Raw genomic sequence first — 20898 nt, forward strand, 5'->3', positions numbered from 1 at the left:
TAGCACCCTGAATGTTACAAACTGAACCTTTAGGCACTTGTTGATGAAATCAAGCAAACCTGTGCATGGTTGGTGACTTTGGAAAATGGCTCCAGTCATCCATGCTCTTCATGCTACTCATCTGTTGCAGCTTGGAACTTAGTTCATTGATGATATTGGCTTTCATGCCCGAAAGAGGTGAATGCAGTCTCCGACTTTCCAAAATCATCGCCCCTCTCTGGACTCCAGCATGCTCATGTTCACCAATTTCACTCCAGACCACTGATCGAGAGTCTGTGGGTCTCTCTAAGCAGGCAGCCAGGGTGGAGCTAAAACTGTCCTCCATTTTGGGTAAACTCTGCTTGTGCTTCTTTTCGTCCATGAGAGTTCCATCTAAACGGGAATTTTCTGGGTTGCTTTGTCTATGTAACTGCAAAGGAGCAGGGTTGGTGCTGCTTTGCCTACGAAGTGCTATAGGAGGAACTTTGCCACTAGGAGTCATCTTTGGAAACACTGGGTTTGCCAGTTTGGCGCTGTGCACCTCAAACATTTGCCCTCCTGAGTAAGGATCTGGATGTTCAATACCTTTTTCTCCTTCTCCTGCTCGTCCATCTCCCCCAACCCCTCCTCTGTCTCCTCGTAACCCACTCAGTCCCAGCATTTCTAAATGATGGTCACTGCTGCTATGACTATCCAACTCTTCAATTCCAGAATCGACTACAGCATCTTGCCAGTCTGCAGTCTTGGTCATAGCTGTGGTGTGATGAGAGTGGTCAGCAGCTTTCCCAACTTTACTGAGGCCAGCTTTAAGTCCAGCCATGCTCATACTGTAGCCAGAGGATGCTGGGGAGGTTGTAGTGGTTGTTGCTGCAGCAGCTGCCGTCATGGTAGTGGTAGCATAGGTCATGGTAGTGGTAAGAGAGGCTGTACCTCTATCCTGGGCTGGAGTGTGTGCAGCTACTAAGGGGTCAGAATTGTTGTAATAAGGGTGAGAATGGGACATGGGTTGAGGTCTGTGTAGTGACATAGCAGGCAGCGCAGCAGTTGAGGCGGCGGTGGTGTTAGAGGAAGGTGGAAATATCTGTGGGGATGGATAAGATGGAGAAAGAGCTGACTGTGTAAGGTTGGCCACCTCACTATCATAAGATGTGAGGCTGGAGGCAGCAGAGTCACCACCCTGTGCGGAGGTTTGAGGGGCATTTGGTGGCTTGGCCGGTGGAAAAGAAGATGGGAGAGGTGGAACGACAGAGGCAGCATGTTGATTCTGGTGTTGATGATGAGAAAAGTCCTGGCCTCTCTCGTTCTTACCATTGGCAAACTGTAAAGGAGGGGGCAAGGGATCTGCAAAGACAAACTCTTCATCTGCATCTATTGAGGGAGCTGGTGGAGGTAAAACCATTAGTGCGAGGCCTCCACCTGCCCCAGCTCTTGCTTCTTCCACAGTGTCATTTGTCTGTGATGGGGCTGTGGGGACAGTGTACTGAGGAATATAGCTGGTGTTAGAAGTGGTTTCCATCTGTAGATAGGAAGGTCTACGAGGGGCAGGTTGAGCTGGCGGGGGAGGAGGCTGAACAGGTGGAGCAGGTCTGCTGTCATACAGCTCCTTTTCTCTTTCCCTGCCACTCTGTGGGTAATACTGTGGTGGAAATTGATTGGTTCTGTCTTCAGAAAAGCGAACTCTAAGACCTTCCCTAGGTCCCCCCTCCTTTTCTCTCTCCATTCTCTCTCCTCCTCCTCCCAAACGCAATATCCTTGGTGATTGTGGCCGGCTCAAAGATGCAGGTGAGGTGGTGGCAGTGGGGGAGCTTAGGTGAAGAGACACTGGAGAAGTGTAGGCTGATTGTGTTGGTGTTGCAAAAAGTGAAGGTGTTGGGGTCTGAACAGGTGTTGGAAAGGCTCCAACTGTGGAGAGTTGCCTGCCAAAATGTCTCTCATCTCGACGAGTCCTGCGGTCATCCTTCAAGGCTCGCTCTCGTGCAGCCAGGGCTAGGCCAAGTGGAGATGAAGGATCCAGAACTTTTCCTGTAAGTGGGTGAATGAAGGTAGTCGCAGGTTGTGGGCCATACACAGAGGGAGCTGATTTTGGCTGGCCATCTTGTCCAAGGATGGGGGAAGAATACTCAGGCAAACCAAAGGCTGGAGGCATGCTGCTGGAATAGTTCACATAGTTGTCTCCATAAAACATGCCCTCATCTATAGATTTGGAGGGCCGAAGTCGAGGGGTGGGCACTTCCATTTGTGAGCCCTGTAATGGCTGAATTCGTGTCCCTAGTACTCCTCCTCCCTCTCCTGGTCCACCTCCTGCCTCCCCTTGGATGTCCTCCTCAGATGAAAGGAAAAAAGAAGCACTCTTTCTTCTCATATCTCTGAAACGTTCTCTTTCTCTTCGTGCACCACCTCCTCCAAATGCTGTACCAACTGTTGAGGTGTAGTCCAAGTTTTCCAAGTTTTGCTGTGAAGAAACAGAATGTGCAACAGTTGATGAAGGGAGGGAAGTGGGTGCTGGAGGCTGAGGTTGCAAGGGTGTGAGGGGTGAGGGTAAGCTTGTGTCGGGACTTTCTGGAGCTGCATCTCCAGAGGTTTGGTCCTCCACATCTGGAGAAGGCTCGGCCTCCATACTGCTGCCCTGACTGCTTCGACCACTGCTGCTGGTGGAGGGCGCTTTGACAATGATGGTGGGAATGGGAATGGAACTTTTCTCTTTGGCTGCACCTCCTTTTCCTCGGTGTTGTCTCAGTCCATCTTCTACTTTTGACTGTTTCATCAAAGCTCCTCGGCCACCCCTTCTCGCCACTCCCCTGCCAGCTCCACCCTGGTCTCGGTTGGATGCATGCGGAGGAGGTTGCTGTGGCTGTTGGGCCTTGGGTTTAGCACTTGTTGGGGGTGTGGCACTGCTGTAGCCTCTCCTCAACCCTCCCATCTTTCCACCACCCCTCCGAGGTACATCTTGTTCTCTGATACATAGCCCCTCTGACTGCCTGCGGAGGGTGGGCACCATGACCTGCTGGTTCATCCCACCAGGCCCACCTCTCTCCCAGCCAGCTTGAGCAGGAAGTCCTTGCTGAGAAGGGAGCTGGTAGTGGGCTTGAGATACAGGCGGGATGGGCATTGCAGGCCCTCTACCCGGATGAGGCCCTGCTGATAAAGGCGGCTCGGGAGCAGATGTGTTTGGGGGTGGAGGGATGTCTTCAGGTCCTGGCACTGATAAGCTGCGAGCCAACTTCATTGCAGGTGGATGGAGGTACTGTCGCTCCTCCTCTGTTACGCCTGAGCACAAAAAACACAGTTACAAACACCTGAACAAAAGAACTACATGTTGTACATTAAGCTGGAAAAAAAACCTCTGATACCAATGGATTTTTGACGCATCATCACTGCATGCTGAGGTCCATGTCCTGGTTGGAAATGTGCTTGGTTGTAGCCAAAACTAGGTCCGCTCTGAACCATGCTCACTGATGACTTCTGCTCATAAGGTTGCTATAGAGATGGTCAAACACATTTGAAAGAAAAAGAGACAAGGGGACAAATAACAATCAAACATTTATTTAGCTATAAACAAATACAAGTGATGTGGGCTGTTAATCTGAAACTGAGAAGATGGTGCACATCACAGTGCAGAAAACTGCAAGTGTATCAGGCAGCAGAGAATAAATGAATGGATGCTACCTGACTCACACTTAAATAAATGTTTTTGTGTGGGTGGGCCATTGTCAATCATTCCCTGTAAAATGCAGTGAGGGCATGAGAACACAGAGCTAAAAAAAAAAAAAAAAAAGAAGAAAAAGAGCAGCAACAACAACAAAAAAAAACCTAAACACCAAGTTGCCTCACAGATAGGCATAATTTTTGCTAGCATTAGTCACCTTCATGACTAAATACATGTTAAATTCTAAAGGAGTGCAGATAGAAGAGTGGGTGGAGAGTTGTTCGTGTTAATCTGTATTGCAATGCAGGTACAGCAATCCATGGCTTATGATTATTGTATTTTTTTAGATCATGCAGATATGCATGCAGTTATGCAGTCATGCAGTTATGCCAAATTATCTAACATGATCCCCATTTGCTTCCCAAAAGTACCTCATTGGAGATGTTGGGAACAATACTCTTGCTCCGGTCCCTTTTGCCTCCATGACCTCTCTGGCCCTGGTTGTCTGATGTAATAGTGTGCTGGGCAGCAGCCAATATTTCATCTAGTTTATCTGAAGTAAAGGCAGAGAATGAATTGGGCATAAAAACAGCAGAGAATATGGAAGAAAAAACGATAAAGAAACATCAAAGGAGGATTTCAGTGTGCACTCTCTTAACCCCTTTAAGTAAAAAAAAAAAAACACCCTCGAACGTAATGACAAGAGTCCAGGGAATGATTTCTTACTTAACGCCATCTGATAGACTGTCCGCTTCTTATCAGGACCCTGAGAGGACTCATACTCTGGAGAAGGAAGAGGGAAAAAAAAGAGCATCACACAACTGACTTTTAATTAAAGCTCAGCGGCTGATATGGATAATGATAAAATCGAATGTTTACCTGTTTTCTTTTTCCACGGAGAGGCAGCTGTTGCATATGTAATTTAGAAACACAAATTAGGTGTGACTAAAAACTGCTGTATAGTCATGTGAACAAAGCAATGAAAGGGTGAAGTACATACTTAGACATATGTGATGGTGTGAATGCTGGTGTGATGAGAGGGATGGTGATCAGGACAATAATGATCATGAGCATACACAAATTCAATCTCCCACCTTTGTCCACTGTATGCAGCACATTTGGTGCAGAGGGAGAGAAGAGATAGAGATCTTTGTGCTTAATTAAATTAGACAAGTCTTATTTCACAACATGAAACAACTTTTATACGTTTTAACCTCACTATTTAATCATCGCTTTCTTCTTCAGGGGCAACATTAAAAGTGCAAATGAAATGAAAGATTTCTTGCCAACTTTTGTTGTAAAAAGAAAAAAAAAAAAAAAAAAAAGCAAAAATGAAATTACGCCTGGTTGAATTAATTTCTTACCCACCCCACTAAAAACCAAGTGAAAACCACATTTTTGACCTTCTTTTGTCTTACCCATGTCCTCCAGCTCTGATGTCATTGACTTAGAGCGCAGGGCAATGGCAGGAGGAGTCAGTCTTTTCGTCTGCTGGGGGGCTGCCAAGGAAAGTCAGCCAAATGCAGATTTAATGTTTAGAATATTGTATACACTTGTAGTCATCAACGACAACCACATTTCTACAGGCTTTCAGGATGAAGTAAACAGGCAATCAACTTCATCGTTATTCCAAAACACAGGAAGGAAATTACTCACTTGGAAAATGTGACTCCTACCTCTTTTCCGAGCAGTATCCTCTAGTTCAGGGTTTCGAGCAACCATCACTACTTTCACCATGAGGCTGTTGCCCCCCTGCCTTATCATGTTTACCACCTGTCGATGACCAACTTTCACAACATTCTGGTTGTTCACCTGATGGCCACAAAGATAGAAAATGAGCTGATGTGTTGCATTGTAGACCAAAGAGAAAAACTACAGACCTGTTACAAAGGGTAGAGGTAAAAACAAAGACACTTCACAGAAGATTTAGTTTAATGAGTGTTTGCTGGCACTTGGATTATAGCACAAGGAACTCAGACAGCAGCTGAAGTAAATCGCTTATACAAAAGCTTGAGCAGCCACATAAGTGACTCATATTAGGTTGCATACCAATTAGCAGTATGTGTCAGTCCTAATAGACGTTTGACAATTGCCATTTTTAGAAGTGCCTTTTCAAAGCAACACTCAAGAACTTGTAAAGGTGCAAAATGGCCAGAAAGTTTTTGCCTGAACTGCTGTTGCTTTGTTGATGATTAACAGGAGTTACAGCATTCCCTCACAACCTTAAAAGTAAAGCACTTATACATAGAAAGCACATGCTTTTACTCCAGATATATTAGTAACAGTAATCCATGAATTTGCAGTTTGCTTCATCCTTGTGTCTTTCTGGAATGCACCCAAATTAAGATCACTGACAGTCATTCATTCATTCATTCATTATCCTAAATGCTTAGTCCGATTAAGGGTCGTGGGGAAGCTGGAGCCTATCCCAGTAGTCTTTGGGCGAAAGGCAGGGTACACCCTGGATAGCTCATTAGTCCATCGCAGGGCATCACTGACAGTCATTTATAAAAAAAAGAAAAAAGGGTAATATCATTGACTCTTGTCTTGTTGCCTCAACAACAAAAAGGCTTCAAGTTTTCTGGCCTGGGGTCTTACTGTTTAAAGCTTGTGCGTGGGATTTCTCATACTTCTTTGGCCACAGTCAGTCATGCATATTTGGCTAATTGGTTCCTATGAATTGGGTATGAGTGTAAGCATGCACGATTGTCTGTCTCCTTGTGTTAGCTCTGTCATGGACTGCTGACCTGTCCAGACTGTACCCCACCCTTCACCCACTATTAGCTTGGATAAGTTTCCATTTTCCGAATGACTCACTGGGTTCAGTTAATAAATGTATGTCTGTTGTGCTGAAAAAGTAAAACCAGAAATGTAAGGTGCATCAGTGGTGGTAATGGTTCTTACGATTTTAAGATGTGGATTCTGCGCAAAATGCACCTTACCTCAATGAGGAAATCCCCCATCCTCAGGCCCGCTCTCCACGCCACACCCCCCTCATCGACAGACTCTAAGTACTGCAGCGCGGGGAATGCTGGCGTTGGAGTGAACTCTTCTATGGGAGTCTGAGCTGCAGGCACATGACAGGGATGACCATGAGTAGACCCACATAGTTACAGCATGCATTTGAGAATAGTAGAAAAAGAACAAATGGGACAGGAAGATGTTTGGTGATAAAGAAAATAATGTATTGACTTTTAGATAAGAGGTTCACCTTTGGCTCCCCTAAGCACGAAGCCAAAGCCTTCATTGTCTTTCTTCTGTAGGAGCACTGTCTTCTCCTTAATAATGTAGTCACTTGAAGAGAATAAAAAGGGATCAGAAGAGAAGGGGGAATGGGGATGAAGAGAGATAGGGTAAAGAAAGACAGAAAATTGGAGACGAAGAGAGCTTTATGACTTTTAATGGGACAAATAACATCTTATTGACATTCAAATAACGCACTTCTTCACTGTGGAGAACAGCTATACTGCATCACATTATGAAATCACACTGCAGCAAAAGATAGGTTGGCTTGAGAATGCCATTGAAAAGGCGGTGGTGCACAAACGGGTTGATGGCTGGGGTACAGTTAATGTCATAATGGGAAAAATTGTGTATGAGATGACATTCCACACGAAGGACTAATCCAGCTGGAGCAGACAAGCACTGGGCCAGGAGGAACAGGACATTAGAAAAATGTGCACAAACAGTACACTCATAATGGAAACTTAGAAGTGCACCTAAATCGCTGCATTAGCTTTCACTGCCTCTGGCAGCTTTTATAGGGATACTGCTACACTGACTCCTGCGCACCACTACTGGACAAACATGACACTTCAAATTATGTAAAAGAAGTCAAATATGCCTCTAATTTCCTCAAACAAACAGCTCCTCTTGCTGAAAGTCTATGGTCTGAGAGAACAGAAACAGGATAAAGCCATTGGTGATGCAATCTTATTCTGAGTTGGTTGGAGTAGTGGCTCAGCAAGCTCCTGCATTATTCTATTACCATGTCTGCAGCTTTTGGCCCGGCTGCTTCACAAACCTTTTTCTATAATCTACGACTGGGAAAATGGACTTCATTCATGTCACCGAAAGCCCCATCTGACGACCCACTGCTCAACTTGACTTTCTACCAATGTCAATCCACTCTGCCTCTGTTAGCTAGCCTGGGGCTTGAGGAGAGCTGCATGATTTAAGAATACCAGATATTTCCACCAGGAATCTCCATTCTGTGTTAGTTTCCGCTGGTCATCTTAACTTAGACTGACACTCCAACCGAAATCAAATTACACAATTTCACCGAAAGGCTCAAACACAAGTGAACACAAAGAGCAGCCAAAAAGGAGTTTGTCTGTATTTATAGTGATATCTTGACATTGTAGTGAAACTGCTCCTCATACACCGAAGGAGAGAATTTCCCAGGGAAAAAAAGTTTTTTTTAAAAATTTTAATTTACTTTTATATTCAAACCTTCAAGAGAAGAAGTGAATGTAAGTGAGGTTCTTTTGGGCCCTGAATTAAATTTGTCATACAGTACTGACGGAAGGGCTACACAAAAAATTCAGCCCTCTTAGCTTCAGTCAAGAGGGCCAAAGTCAAAGTAGTCATACTGAATACAACATTAGCTGTAGCTTAAACCTGAACACAACTTTTTGATTGGATTTCCCAGCAATGAGGTCTGCAGTCAGGGAAGCAGGCAGTGTAACTGCCTGGGAAAATCACACAATGCAACATGTTAAATGCTGGCATTTGATTCAGTTTTAGGCTCCAGGCAACAGACATTTTTATTTTTGTTTTGTTTTTTTTCACATTTCTGGCAATGGGCCCCATCATTCCAGCTTCATTCTGCAACCACCTCTGAAACACCCACCAGTATCAAAATAACAATAACAGAATAATACTACAGACCACACACTCTCCAACAGCACAAACACAGCAAGTTCTTGTCTGTCTAGTGTGGAAGTGCATTTATTAAACAAAGTTTGGCTGCTGAATCAAATATCTACAACAGTGTCATGGGCATTGGCTTGCAGGCCTTAAGATCCAGACTTTGACATCAAGCAGTAACTTTATCACTGAACAGACGATCACTAGTTTCCCCTACTGAGGTCCATCTCTTGTGTGTTCTCCATCAATGTTACTGTTTCGCCAACGCTCTGCCGCCTTCCAGCCATCTGCTCCTCACACCTCATTCCTTTTTCTCTCACCCTGTCCTCCATCATGCCTTCCCTCTCTGAGGATCAAAGTAACAGAGTGGGTGGACAGATCTCCTGGGCTCTTCATCCGTCCACTTAAACAAGGGGGGTAAATGTGGCCTCTGCTGGTCCTTGAGGTACCTCTAAGCTGTGCTGCTGGCTTACGATAAAACACCTGATTTCCTCTACATGCTTAAAGTCAGCCCACTTGTGCATCACTACAATGACCACAACAGCCCAGCCAAGCAGGACCATGACAGCGCAAACGTTCCTGGTTAATCACGGCTGGCTAGTAGGATATTCAGCTGTAGCTGAACTGGCTGCAATGAAGCTGTTCTAGAGACAGGAATTATTGTGCACCCTCCTGAGTCATCCTCTCTTCTATTCACAATCACTGAGAAAAAAGGCAGCTTTTTTAACCATTCACCTGCTGGATGCGCATGCAGATACACTGGCAATGGGGGGGGGGCATTACCCTCAAACCACAAGTGAGTAGATGACAGATGTTGGCAATACACACTGTGGATGGAGCACACAAATATGTGGGCAGGAGAGACACTCCCACACCAAGTACTATGTCATACACATTTTGAAAAAAAGAGAAATATTTCATTCAGCGCATGTAGGTTCGTGCGTACATATGACAAGATAAATGCATGCAAATATTGACATGCCAAGATTTAACTGGTATCTCAGATTAAAACTCAAACAATAAAACACACTCTTGCCACTTACTGACCCATTCATTTTCATCCTCCTGTACAGTCAAAATGCCACACATCTTTAGTGATGCAGTGAGATGCGTAATAAATATGCAATGTAAAAAAAAAATTAAAAAATGCTGTTTTTCAAAGAAAAGGAATAAATGTACAGTCCAGGTGAATTAAAAATATCTGCTAGAAAAAAATCATGACTCAAAGAGAATGAAATACACCCACACTGTCTGACTGAAACGCATCAATATGTGCTGTCTTTCATGCATTGACATACACACACAGCTTTCAGGAAAACACACGGGAGGAAGACACAGAAATAAACATGCTGCAGAGTCTCCATTCAGGAGCTGCTTCCATTCCACAGATATGCACATGCAAAGGAAAACAGGAATTTTGAGACACACGCACATATTCACACACTCAAAGACACACACACAGAATACATAGCTTGTTAGTCTGTCTTTGAAAAGGCACGGCCTCTCAATGGCATCATCTACCTCTCCCCTCTCTCCATTGTCCTCTCCTCACATCCATAGCCAGCCAATGAATGAGGAAACAGCCGCTACCTGTAAATGAACCACACGCTCCTGTTTCTGGGGCCCAGTGATGGCCACGAAGAAGAGAGGGAGAGAGAGAAATCTCTCTCTCCGCATCCCCCCATTGCCATGGACCCCCTCCCTCCCCCCTCCTCTCTCTCACTCGCTCTCCACCACCTCCTCCTCCTCCTCCCTCCTCTTCCTCCCGGTCTTCCAGTGAGAGCTCAGCCGGAGAGAGCGCGAGAGAGAGTGTGTGACGGTCTGCACCCCGCGTACTTCAGACAAGAGAAAATGTGAGAGAGACGGAGAGAGATAGAGAGAGAGAGAGGATACCAGCGATTATCGCAACAGGGAGAGAATGTGTGTGTGTGTGTGTGTGTGTGTGTGTGTGTGTGTGTGTGTGTGTGTGTGTGTGTGTGTGTGTGTGTGTGTGTGGGGTGGATGGCAAGAAGGGGGTTTGGTTGTAAAATTGGGGAGATGGAGGGCTGAATTTGAGGGGTTGGGATGCGGGGGATGGGTAAAAATGTACAGCAACGTAAGGAACAGCAACCGTTCAGCGTGCATCAACAGACCAGTGTGTCACAGATAGGCTCACAGCTGATTCCCACCCTGAATTCACTGACACACATATTTGCCAACTTTCCTCTCGCTCCCTCCTCTCCGCTCCTCTCAAACAGAGCTGTCATCACCACACAGTCTAACAAACACTTTTCCTCTCTCTATCTCTCTGAAATAGTAACTGACATTCTCCAAAATGCCAAGCTGCAGTGACAGAACATGCTCTGGATCACCTTGGTCTTAATTGAGCACCACTTCACCGCAGCGCTGCAATCACACTCAACCAACTTAGCACAAGCAATATTTCTTTTTAGACTACAGGAACAGCTGCATTAAAGTCCATGACAGCGGAAGATGCTCAGTGCAAGGGCAATGCCAGCTGTAATATCTAAGTGACTGTAAAACCAAGGGATAGTAACTAAGTCCTTCTCACTAGCCTAGGGATCTAAGCAGCTTCAGCCTCCTCATGACTCATCAGTAGGATGATGTATGCACACAGAAAAACACAGGCATTTTTACATTTGCATGCACACAAACCTCTAATAAGCATGCATTAATAAAAGCTTTATAACACACAGTCACAGCCACCCCAGGCTGGACTGCAGCTTCTGACAGACATCACATGAAAAAAAACCCTATCTGTTATTATAGACTCATTGCATTCAGTGGATGTAAGCAACACATGCAGGAAACAGCGGCATGTGAATAAAAGTGTCAATGAAACAAGCACGTTTGTCTGGTAGAGTCAAAAGAGACAAAGCTGCTATTTGTTCTTTTACACAAAACACAAAAACAGAGAACAAACGCTGGTCAGGATAAGCAGAACACACACATACACACACGCAACATACAGGGTGATATGAAGCCCCGTTAGGTGAAGTAAGCAAGCGTGTGCCATTACAAGAACCTGCTGTTATCCACAAAACAAGTGTTTGATTATTTCAGCCGCCTTTACTGCTTTCACATTCTTGCCTTACAGTGACAACAGTTTGTGCTGCCCACACTATTGTGATAATTAAATCTCTTTATATTCTAAACCCAGCAAGCACTTGGTGAGAAGTTGGATAACTGGACACATCACAAGCCAAACACTTCTGACTTTTTTCTATCATTTTATTGTAATATATCAGCCGTAAGCTGTTTATTTTACTTTCTTTACTGGTAGAGGATAGACACTGTGATGAGGGAGAAATCCCAAAAATCAACTGGTTGGGGATACTTTTTCATCATGTTATAGGCACTTTGACACAAAATGGGTCAGATAAACAGCTTACAACTACATTGTTGAGCTAAATTGTTGATTAGAAATGTTACTTAAAGTTTTTTGTTGCTCATTTTATAGATGAACTTTGTTGACAAGACTATTTCTATGTTTAGGCTTTTGAGGATTGATAATTTTCTTTTAAATTAGTTGCATTGACAAAGTCCATTTCCCAAGTATTTTATGTTTATTTTCAAGGAAGTTTAATTTATTGCCAGACTAAAGTGGGAAGATTAGTGCTGCTGTCCTAACTGATTTACTGACTGTTGCTCTTGTACTGACCGTAACTATCACAGCCGCTTTTCCTACCTGGGGCCGTCGGTGCCATCGTAAGCTCCCACTGTGACGTTGCGGAAAAGTTTCCTCTTGGCTTTCTCACTGCGCGTCTCTACAAGACACAAGCAGGCGAGACATATGCCCAATTTTAACTTTCAGCTCCCGTTTTGACACCCTTTCAGTCTTTTTGTAGAGGCGCTGTTTCTTCAGCACAAAACACAATTGACACAATTAAATTCACAGCCTATTTTATTGTCTTCCCTATGACATATGGGTTGTTTGCTGTGGAAAAGTATAAGACTGTATTGGACATGTGCCAGTGCTGATGCTAAAGACCACACAAAAAAATATATATAAATAGCCAAAGAAATAGATTAATAATAGCAATAAAGTGCGAAAAAAAAAGGTTCCAGCGAATTCAATTGCACTTAGAAATGCTATAGAATCCTCATGATTTTCTCAGAGGAGACAAACCAAACAGCTGCTCTTTCACTCTCCTGTAGTTGGCTGGTTGTTTTAAGGTTGGATGCAACTTGCAGTTTAAGCCACCAGATGTCACTGCATCCTGCATAATGGGCCTTTTACTAAAGGTCAGCTACAGAAAGAACTCATACTGAGTTACCACAAAACTCAAACAGGCCCAGAAATGTAAACATGCAACAATTTATCATGTTTCGTCTTACCTTTGTCTTTACTGGGAGCTGCCACCTCCTGCACACAGTCAGAAGGAAACCAGCCAGTGCGTCCTTTCACTGTTCCCTCCCAGTATCCCCCCTCTCCAATGCTTAACACTAACACAGACAGATATTGGTCCATTAACAAACTATTTAAAATAAAATGATGTTAAGCTTTATCACTTTCATTATGTTCAAGAATAGCAAGAAAGTTGCATTTCAAATCTTTTCTTTGCAATTATTGTTTAACATACAGTGATTGTCAGCTTTTAACTCTTTAGTTACAGCGGCACCAGAAGTTTCTGAATATTGTAATTGTCATTTTTAGCAAAGATATTTGGACATCGGAGGTATGCAGTGCTGCAGTCAGTTGATTTTTGCATCATATACATATGTTTTATTTATATTGTTATGATTGCATTCATGCATTCTATTCACCTTTAACTTTGTCTCCTTTGTTTAGGGAGAGCTCTCTGTCTCCACTAGCAGAGTGGGCCCGAGTTGCCACATACACCCGTCCTGGCACAGCGGTGTACATACGCTTCATTTGACCTCCCCCACTGCCTGCTGAGGTTGCACTAAAGAGCGAGAGGAAGACAGTCTTTCGCACAAGCATGACATAAGTTGAGTACTTTGAAAAACAAGAGAGATGACATAGAGCTTGTCAGGGTACACCCATGACATTCAGACAGTGAGTCATTCCAGCAGTAAAACTGTACAGTGTCTAGTATCCAGTGGGTCTATGGTGATTTAACTTAACATTTAAAAAATGGATTATTATGAAATAATACTTAAGATGCTGTATCCCCAGAACCCTTTTGACGTCTTATAATTACACTGATGAAAAAGCGTATTGTCTCTAATGTCATTCTGACAAATTAAAACCTGATATGTATTATCTGTCATGCTAGTTGCAGATAGAGCTCCACAATTTATCGTTTGAGCATTGTCATTGCAATATATGTGTGCACGGTAGTCACATTGCAGGTCCTGCAATGTGGGAGAAAATTGAGCTTAACATATTCTCATCAATTTCAATGATACCTGACAGATAGGTTTGTTTATTATCAATGTCAATAAACAAACCTTTATGTTAAAACACAATTCACGTTTATACATGATACGATGGAACATGTACTCTGGACCTAGCACAACAAAAGCAAGCAATAACAGATAAAAATAATAACTCTCAAATATAGACAAAAATGTACTTGTAAAATGTACAAAAAGAGATAAAATCAATGCAGGTTTACTTTCAACAAGGTAGCAGGAGTGCAGTGTAAAGTGCAATGTCCATCTCTTCTAGCATGGCAGTAAAAAGGGTTATAGACACAAGTTACAGTGTCAAAGCATGTTTGAATGGTAATGTACAGTAACATATCTGCTACATGACTAATTTCAGTTGAAAATCAAGTTAAGATATGTGTGCCTTCCTAAAGAAGTGTCAAGTTTTAGACATGTGATAAAGTAAATACGACAGGTAAAACTTTTCTAAAGATGCATGAAACTGACGATCTAGACCAGTGTTTATTAATTCCGGTCCTCAGGCCCCCCTACCCTGCCTGTTTTAGACACGATGCTCTTCATCAAGTTCTTTGCAGCCTGTTAACAAGCCCTTTATTTCATTCAGGTGTGTTAAAGTAGGGTTGCCTATAATACATGCAGGGCACGGGGGCTAAGGACTGGAATTGACAAACACTGATCTAGACCAAGGATCATGTCTTGGGCCAGTGCCTTCCAGTTTTTAGACGTTTCCCAGGTGCAATGCTGGACACAAGTTAATCAATCATTAAGATATTTGACAACAAGCTGATAGAGAACCAATCAGGAACAATCTAAAGCCTGCAGGAGACTGATCTAAGAGTTTCTGCAGGGGTGATCTGAAATCTATACATTTGTGTTGAATGGACTTAAAATATCCAAAACTTGATTCAAAATGAAATAGAATCCAGTTGGAAGTATATGTTATAGAGAATATGGGAAAAAATTCTTAAAATTGATTGTTATTATTTTATATATTATTTATGTATTATTTTAAGATATATTTTATGTAATTTTGTAGGATGATTTTGTAAATTAGTATTAAGAAGAAGGTACTAATTAAGCTAAAAATTCACAGTGTTGTCACTATATATATATATTTTTAATATCCCATGATGTTTGTAGTTTATTTTTCACCCTACTCATATCATCCTTGTTTTTCTCAACACCTGTTGATTGAAGAGGACATAATTATGATACAGATTCTAATAGATTCTTCCTTTTTGACTGAATTTCTTGGTTTTTAAATTCATGTTATGAGTTGTGGATTAAGTTATTTATGCTATAGAGCACACTTACAAGAGAAAACATGTATCACAGCATGGAGAGCCTCAAAGACAGACAGAGGCTGTTTATTTTAATTTAATACTAATCCATGGAAAATAGATATAAAGACAGCTTAAAGCATATGGCATAATAATAACATTTTAAAGAAAAAAAAAGCTTTACAGGAAGGCAAAGGAAAGGGAATATTAAGAGCATGAGTGAAGATTCCTTCAGTGCAGACTGGTGCAGGTAGAAAGGCAGTTCTGTTGCCCTGCCCTAAATAAACACACATATCTTTTATGTTTACACACTTAAAAAGATTGAAGCTGCAGATTTGGTCTGCATAAGGCACATCTGATTGCACAATATAAAAAGGCTTGAAATTATATCTACTTTTTCCTTTGAATGAGTCCTCACTGAATGATTCTCGGGATTTACCTATTTTTATTTATTCAGCTGCAGTCTGCTCTCAGTCTTATCAAGATGTTAAATATAGCAAAAAAAATGTAAATGTTAATATCGCCTTTGTGGTACAATCTGGATAATCTCAACAGCATTTGACATGAAGTAGTGCTAAAGCTTTCCAGCATTGCAAGTGTGGATGTACACTCTTGGCTTGTTAAAGGTAGAACCACTAAGCCAATTATTCCTCCATCTGACATTTTACACACCTTTTTTTAAAACTGTAAATATCTCCTCAATTTCTTTAGTTTTTCAGAAAATATACAGACTTTCTAGCATTTAAAAATAATAAACAGGAAGTAGCTGAGCAACTGTAATTTACTGCTCATAGCACCTGAAGATAAAATGATGCTGGTAAATGGCATAAAAAATGTGCTCAGAAAAAAGCCCCCCTTTACTCTCCTCGTGTACAACAGTAACTTTCCCTCTAGCGGCCCCTTACCCCTGTCTGCCTCTTGGCTGCCGGTGTCTCTCCTCTGTGTCGCTTTGGCCTCCCCTCCCTCTGGAGGGAGAACGTGCGCGAGTTCTGGGGCTGCTGGAGCTTCTCACACCTATGGAAGCCCTGCGCTGTCCCTGCAGAAACACATTGAACCCCCACGCATTACAAACCAAGACAGCATTGACATATTAGGATAAAATGTCTAAAATCACAAAGATCAGCAGATGAGCATGCACCAAATGATCCTAAGTACCTGTCCTGGGTTAGGAGTGGTTGCAGTCTTGTTGGGCAGGGTCAGAGGGTCAGACTGGGACATGGTGTTATCGCTATTAGCACGCAACAGCGGGTGGGAATGAAGCGAAGGGAGAGGCAGTGTGTGGGCGCTCTCTTTTCGCTTGGGAACTAACTTTGGTGATTCCAAAAAGGGCACTGAAGATGTGATGTGATGTGGAGATTTATGGTGAGGTAACAAAGTTCAGGTGTGAGAAGTGAAACAGGATGAGGATTGATATGAACGTATGACAGGGAAGAGAAATTAGGAAAACTGTTACAGGAAAAGAATGGAGACTGTTAACTCACATACATGATATATCGAAAGTACAAGACAGGCAGGTCTTGGGAATCGACTGCAACACTTAAAGACCCCTTCAGAAAAGAGTTTGTTCGGGAAACTTACCTACGTCTGAGTCCTTGTGGTTTTTGATGATCTCCCCGAGTTCAAAGTGACCAGACATTACAGCTACCTTTAAAAACAGAAGGCCAGCTGAGAACTTGTTTTAGCACATTTAGCACCTTGATAAATATATATTTTCACTTTACCTGAAAAGGGGTTTGACCATGCTTATTCTTTGCCTCCTTATTTGCTCCTCTGTACAGAAGAACACGGGCACAGCTTTCCTGATGGTTCAGACAGGAACAGTAATCAGTAAACATCTAAAAAAAACCTGTTACACCAATAATATTGCAACAATAGACATCTTTTTTATGCTTGCCTTATTGTACAGGGCTGAAATGTGAAGTGCTGTGTTCCCTGAGGCATTCTGGGAAGCGATGTTTGCCCCATAAAACAGCAGATGCTCCAAGTGTTGTGCAAAGCCATTCTGGCAAGCCTTTTAATGTCAAGAGTAGAAAAGAAAAAAAAAACTGTTGGTGTCAGAAGTAAAGATGGACACAAGTTCATCTAAAGAGTGCAGCTTCATACAGGTCAAGCATAGGATATTTTAGGCTTAGATCAAGACAAAAAGCAAGACAAATACAATACCACAAGTAAGAAAAGATTATAGTCATATTTTTAGAAACAGGTGAGAACCAATTATATATGGTCGTGGTGGACAAGAACAGAAACCAAGAAAACAAGAAAACGGAAAAAACAGATATGAGCCTTTAGGAGCTTGAAGGTTTCCTCATATTTTTTCTGCAGGGACTAAAATACCACAATGTACGTACACAGTAAAAGAAAGACAGCACAGAGCACAGCAAAACCAAAATAAAATACCATGACAACCAGCTCGCAGCACAAACATAAATTTACCAGAACGTCATAGATACATAATATCTGTAATGCACATGTAAATTCAGCAAGAGAAAGAGATCATGTTCAATGTTCTTTCTGACATGGACTCATCTGGAGGTGACCCGAATAAGAACAGGTTTAAGGAAATAATGTGTTCCTTTCATTCACGTCTATTGGCATCACACAAAGTCATTGCCTTTGGCTCTGAAAGGCTAACAGGGATGATAAGATGGTGGGATGAAGGGTACCTTATGGATTTCTTCCATTCCAAACTCCTCTTCATCCCTGTGCTATGGAGAGAGAGGAGGGGAGGAAGCAGAGAGAGATAGAGAATGAGGAGATGAGTGAGGATGCCGGAGAGAGAGAAGTATGAGAACATGGTGAGAGACTAAGGGTGACTACCACAGAGATCAGACAAGAAAATGATGCTGCGCTCCTAAAGTTAACATGAAATAAAAACACAAACCACAGATGTTTCACATAAAAATATGCAAGGAAACCATTAAACCATTTACAAGAATCCACAGACTGATGTGAGGAGCTGACTGATTCATCATAAATCTGAAATAGGACTACCTGATGAGACTCATCCCAGCCATTTTCATCCCTTGTCCCGAGCTTGGCCCTGTAATAGAGCAAGGTCTCGCAACAGGAAGTGTCGCCCCCTGCCAGCACAGTGTGGTACAACGGGGTCAGGCCACAGCGGTCTTTGTAATCTGGAGATGCTCCGAGGGACAGGAGAGCCTGGTAGGATAACATGCGGACAGCAAAAAAGCCCAAAAATATGTATGTGGACAACATCGAAAAGCATTTTTGCTCAACAGTAAAATCACAAATATCTCAAAGAATAATGCTGGTATGTTGTGTTTATTGTCATTCGTTGTTGTTCTTAAAAGGTTGCTGTTCGTTGCTTAAACAATATTACATGTTATTATTAAATCATTTAAAGAATTAAATAAGGGATTAAAACTAATCTGTAAAACTATCTGACACAGTAACTACTCGAGTTGTTCTTGTTAAATCAGTCTGCCTGCTCAGCGATGGCATCTTCTGTTTACAGTCAGAAGAAATGCAGGGAGTTGAGAGCTCTGACACAAGAACCTGGATAAATTACAACTTTGCTCTCGGTGCTGTTACTTTGTGTTACCAGTATTTAATTATCATGATGTTTTAGCTCCTAATGCATCAACAAAGTGATGAAACAGATTTCTGCTGTCAGGGTTTGCTTTAGATGTCTGCAGCGGGTGGCTAGGTGAGAAAATACTAATATTGTTATTTAATAAAGAACTTAGACTTTCAAAAGGAGACACAGAAATATATAATTACTTGTTTTGGAATGCAGAACTATTTAATAATGTTAGGGCAAATACACCTTTCTGTATATTCATAATACTGAAACTTGAGTTAGCTATTGTGGTTTGACATTCCTGCTGAGCTGTAGAGGAAGATGTGAGGCAATGGTTCAGCGTTGGTAATCACTACTAAGTCTTGATCACAAGTTGTGTGTTCCAGATAAATATGATGTAGGAAAATATTTGAACAATTAAATGATATAACTTCAAAAGCATTATATGTTAACACCAAGAGTGTTATTTACATTCATTTTAAATCTTCTCAGTTTATTTATTTATTAAAGTTTTTATGTTAAGAAAAATACATAAAACATTGAAGTTTCATGCGTAACAAAACCATATAAAGTGTAAACCGCACATACAGATCTCTAGCTAAGGTTAATTTGTAACCACTGTCCCTTGAGTGATATTGTTTTAATCCAGATAATCTGAGCAGGATTTCACCTCCAGCTGCAAACAGCTGCTTTGAGTGGTAAATTTTATTAATGGTATATGTTGCCAAACATAAAAAAAAATAAGTAGGAAATGGTAGATTTGTAAAAGCACATTATTATGAGGTTGATGGAAGGCGAATAACTCTCCTGTCACACATCATAAAACTATTTTTCAGATTTAGTCACACTTTCTGTATCCTTTTTTTCAGAAGTCCACTTTGGCCTTTATCTATATTTTTAAAAACTTTCTACATTAAAGTTTTTAAAATCAAGACAATCAACAATTTTGACATTTTAATAGAATCTAAAAAAGATCAGAAATTGATGTCTTTAATTTGATTAAAAATTTTATTGTAATAAGTGTGTCATTCATTCTCTCCACACCATCTATTCTGCGTTAGTGTCTCATTCTGCATGCTTGTAACTTTGTCTTGGAGTTCTTACCAGCAGTCCAGCATGATTGTGAGCTCTAACAGCTTTGTGCACTGCTGTCAAACCATCTCTACTTCTGAAATCCATGTGAGCGCCACCCAGGACCAGCAACCTGACGGCTTCCACTGACAGTCCGGACTGCATAGCCACGGAGAGTGGAGATTCTGCTCCACAGAGTGGGGTTAAGAGCATGCAGCAGGATAAGTAGCCAGGTTAAGGTGTCAATCACCCCTTTGTATTACTGTATATATAATTGTCAAATATGCAAAAGAATAAATGAGTGAAAATGTTAGCAATCAGTGAGAGGCTGCACACACGAGTGGGAAACTCACCTCCACTGTCAGGGTCATGAAAATTCGGATCAAGACCTTTCTCGAGGACTTTTGCCATTTTCTCTATTGCTCCAGTCTGAATGTAATCCAGAAACTTCTTTTGACTAGCCTGAGTGTAGAAAAAAGTAAAATAATGTCAAATTATAGAAGTCAGCACTGTGCAGCCAAGAAAATGTTAAACTGATAAGAAATGAAGTACCTTTGTGCTGAGTTTAGCAAGAGCTTTTTCATCCAGATTGGTCTGTTTATAAACTCTGGTTTTGTACCTAAACTGAGGACAAAAAAGGGAACAGTAAATTATATGGCAACACAATTCAAAATAACATAAGTAAATGTTATTCTGCAGGCATGATGTCATCAAGAAAAACAGATGATGAGTTTTGCAATTAATGTGTTGCTCGGGAAAACATAATTGTCCCTGTTAATGGCAGCTAAACTTTCATGTTTCCACTAAGTCACTCTCCCACTCAACATGATTAGTCATCATTTACTAGGTAAACCTGAGAGCTTAAATGGAAGGCAGCTGCATTTCCTTTTGTCTTTTTTCACAAGGCAACCATTGAGGATCTTTGAGCTCATTTCAGCTGACCAGCCAAACTTTTCCAAGATTATAGTTGCAAATCAGCATGATGGAATGATGAGGCTTAATATTCAATAAAATGTGTATTTAATAGCTTTGTAAACATGAATAAGATGGTTTTGTGGAGAAATGTGTGTAAATGTTCTAGACATTAAAATGAAATGTTTTTGTCACTCATGCAGTATCATCAGGGTCAAGTCTGAGATGCCCAGATTTCCCTCTGA

At 41.8% G+C, this 20898-nt stretch overlaps 1 protein-coding gene across 1 annotated transcript in view; it reads right to left on the reverse strand.

Moving 5' to 3' along the window:
- Window positions 1–20898, reverse strand: part of LOC306771254 (SH3 and multiple ankyrin repeat domains protein 1-like) — a gene marked incomplete at both ends in the record, with an annotated part of 28587 nt that overhangs the window by 1524 nt on the left and 6165 nt on the right. Inside the window, 22 exons of the mRNA XM_079260380.1 lie at window positions 60–3246; window positions 3330–3456; window positions 4057–4178; window positions 4352–4408; window positions 4505–4531; window positions 5044–5124; window positions 5302–5437; window positions 6568–6692; window positions 6837–6919; window positions 12183–12261; window positions 12833–12940; window positions 13262–13401; window positions 16035–16165; window positions 16285–16460; window positions 16708–16774; window positions 16851–16928; window positions 17024–17140; window positions 17793–17834; window positions 18121–18288; window positions 19775–19926; window positions 20095–20203; window positions 20294–20365. Of these exons, the coding sequence (XP_079116506.1) occupies window positions 60–3246; window positions 3330–3456; window positions 4057–4178; window positions 4352–4408; window positions 4505–4531; window positions 5044–5124; window positions 5302–5437; window positions 6568–6692; window positions 6837–6919; window positions 12183–12261; window positions 12833–12940; window positions 13262–13401; window positions 16035–16165; window positions 16285–16460; window positions 16708–16774; window positions 16851–16928; window positions 17024–17140; window positions 17793–17834; window positions 18121–18288; window positions 19775–19926; window positions 20095–20203; window positions 20294–20365 (5384 nt within the window). The remainder of the gene's footprint in view (window positions 1–59; window positions 3247–3329; window positions 3457–4056; window positions 4179–4351; window positions 4409–4504; window positions 4532–5043; window positions 5125–5301; window positions 5438–6567; window positions 6693–6836; window positions 6920–12182; window positions 12262–12832; window positions 12941–13261; window positions 13402–16034; window positions 16166–16284; window positions 16461–16707; window positions 16775–16850; window positions 16929–17023; window positions 17141–17792; window positions 17835–18120; window positions 18289–19774; window positions 19927–20094; window positions 20204–20293; window positions 20366–20898) is intronic.

This window comes from Telmatherina bonti (genome assembly GCF_933228915.1).
Source record: "Telmatherina bonti genome assembly, chromosome: 21".
NCBI lineage: Eukaryota > Metazoa > Chordata > Actinopteri > Atheriniformes > Telmatherinidae > Telmatherina > Telmatherina bonti.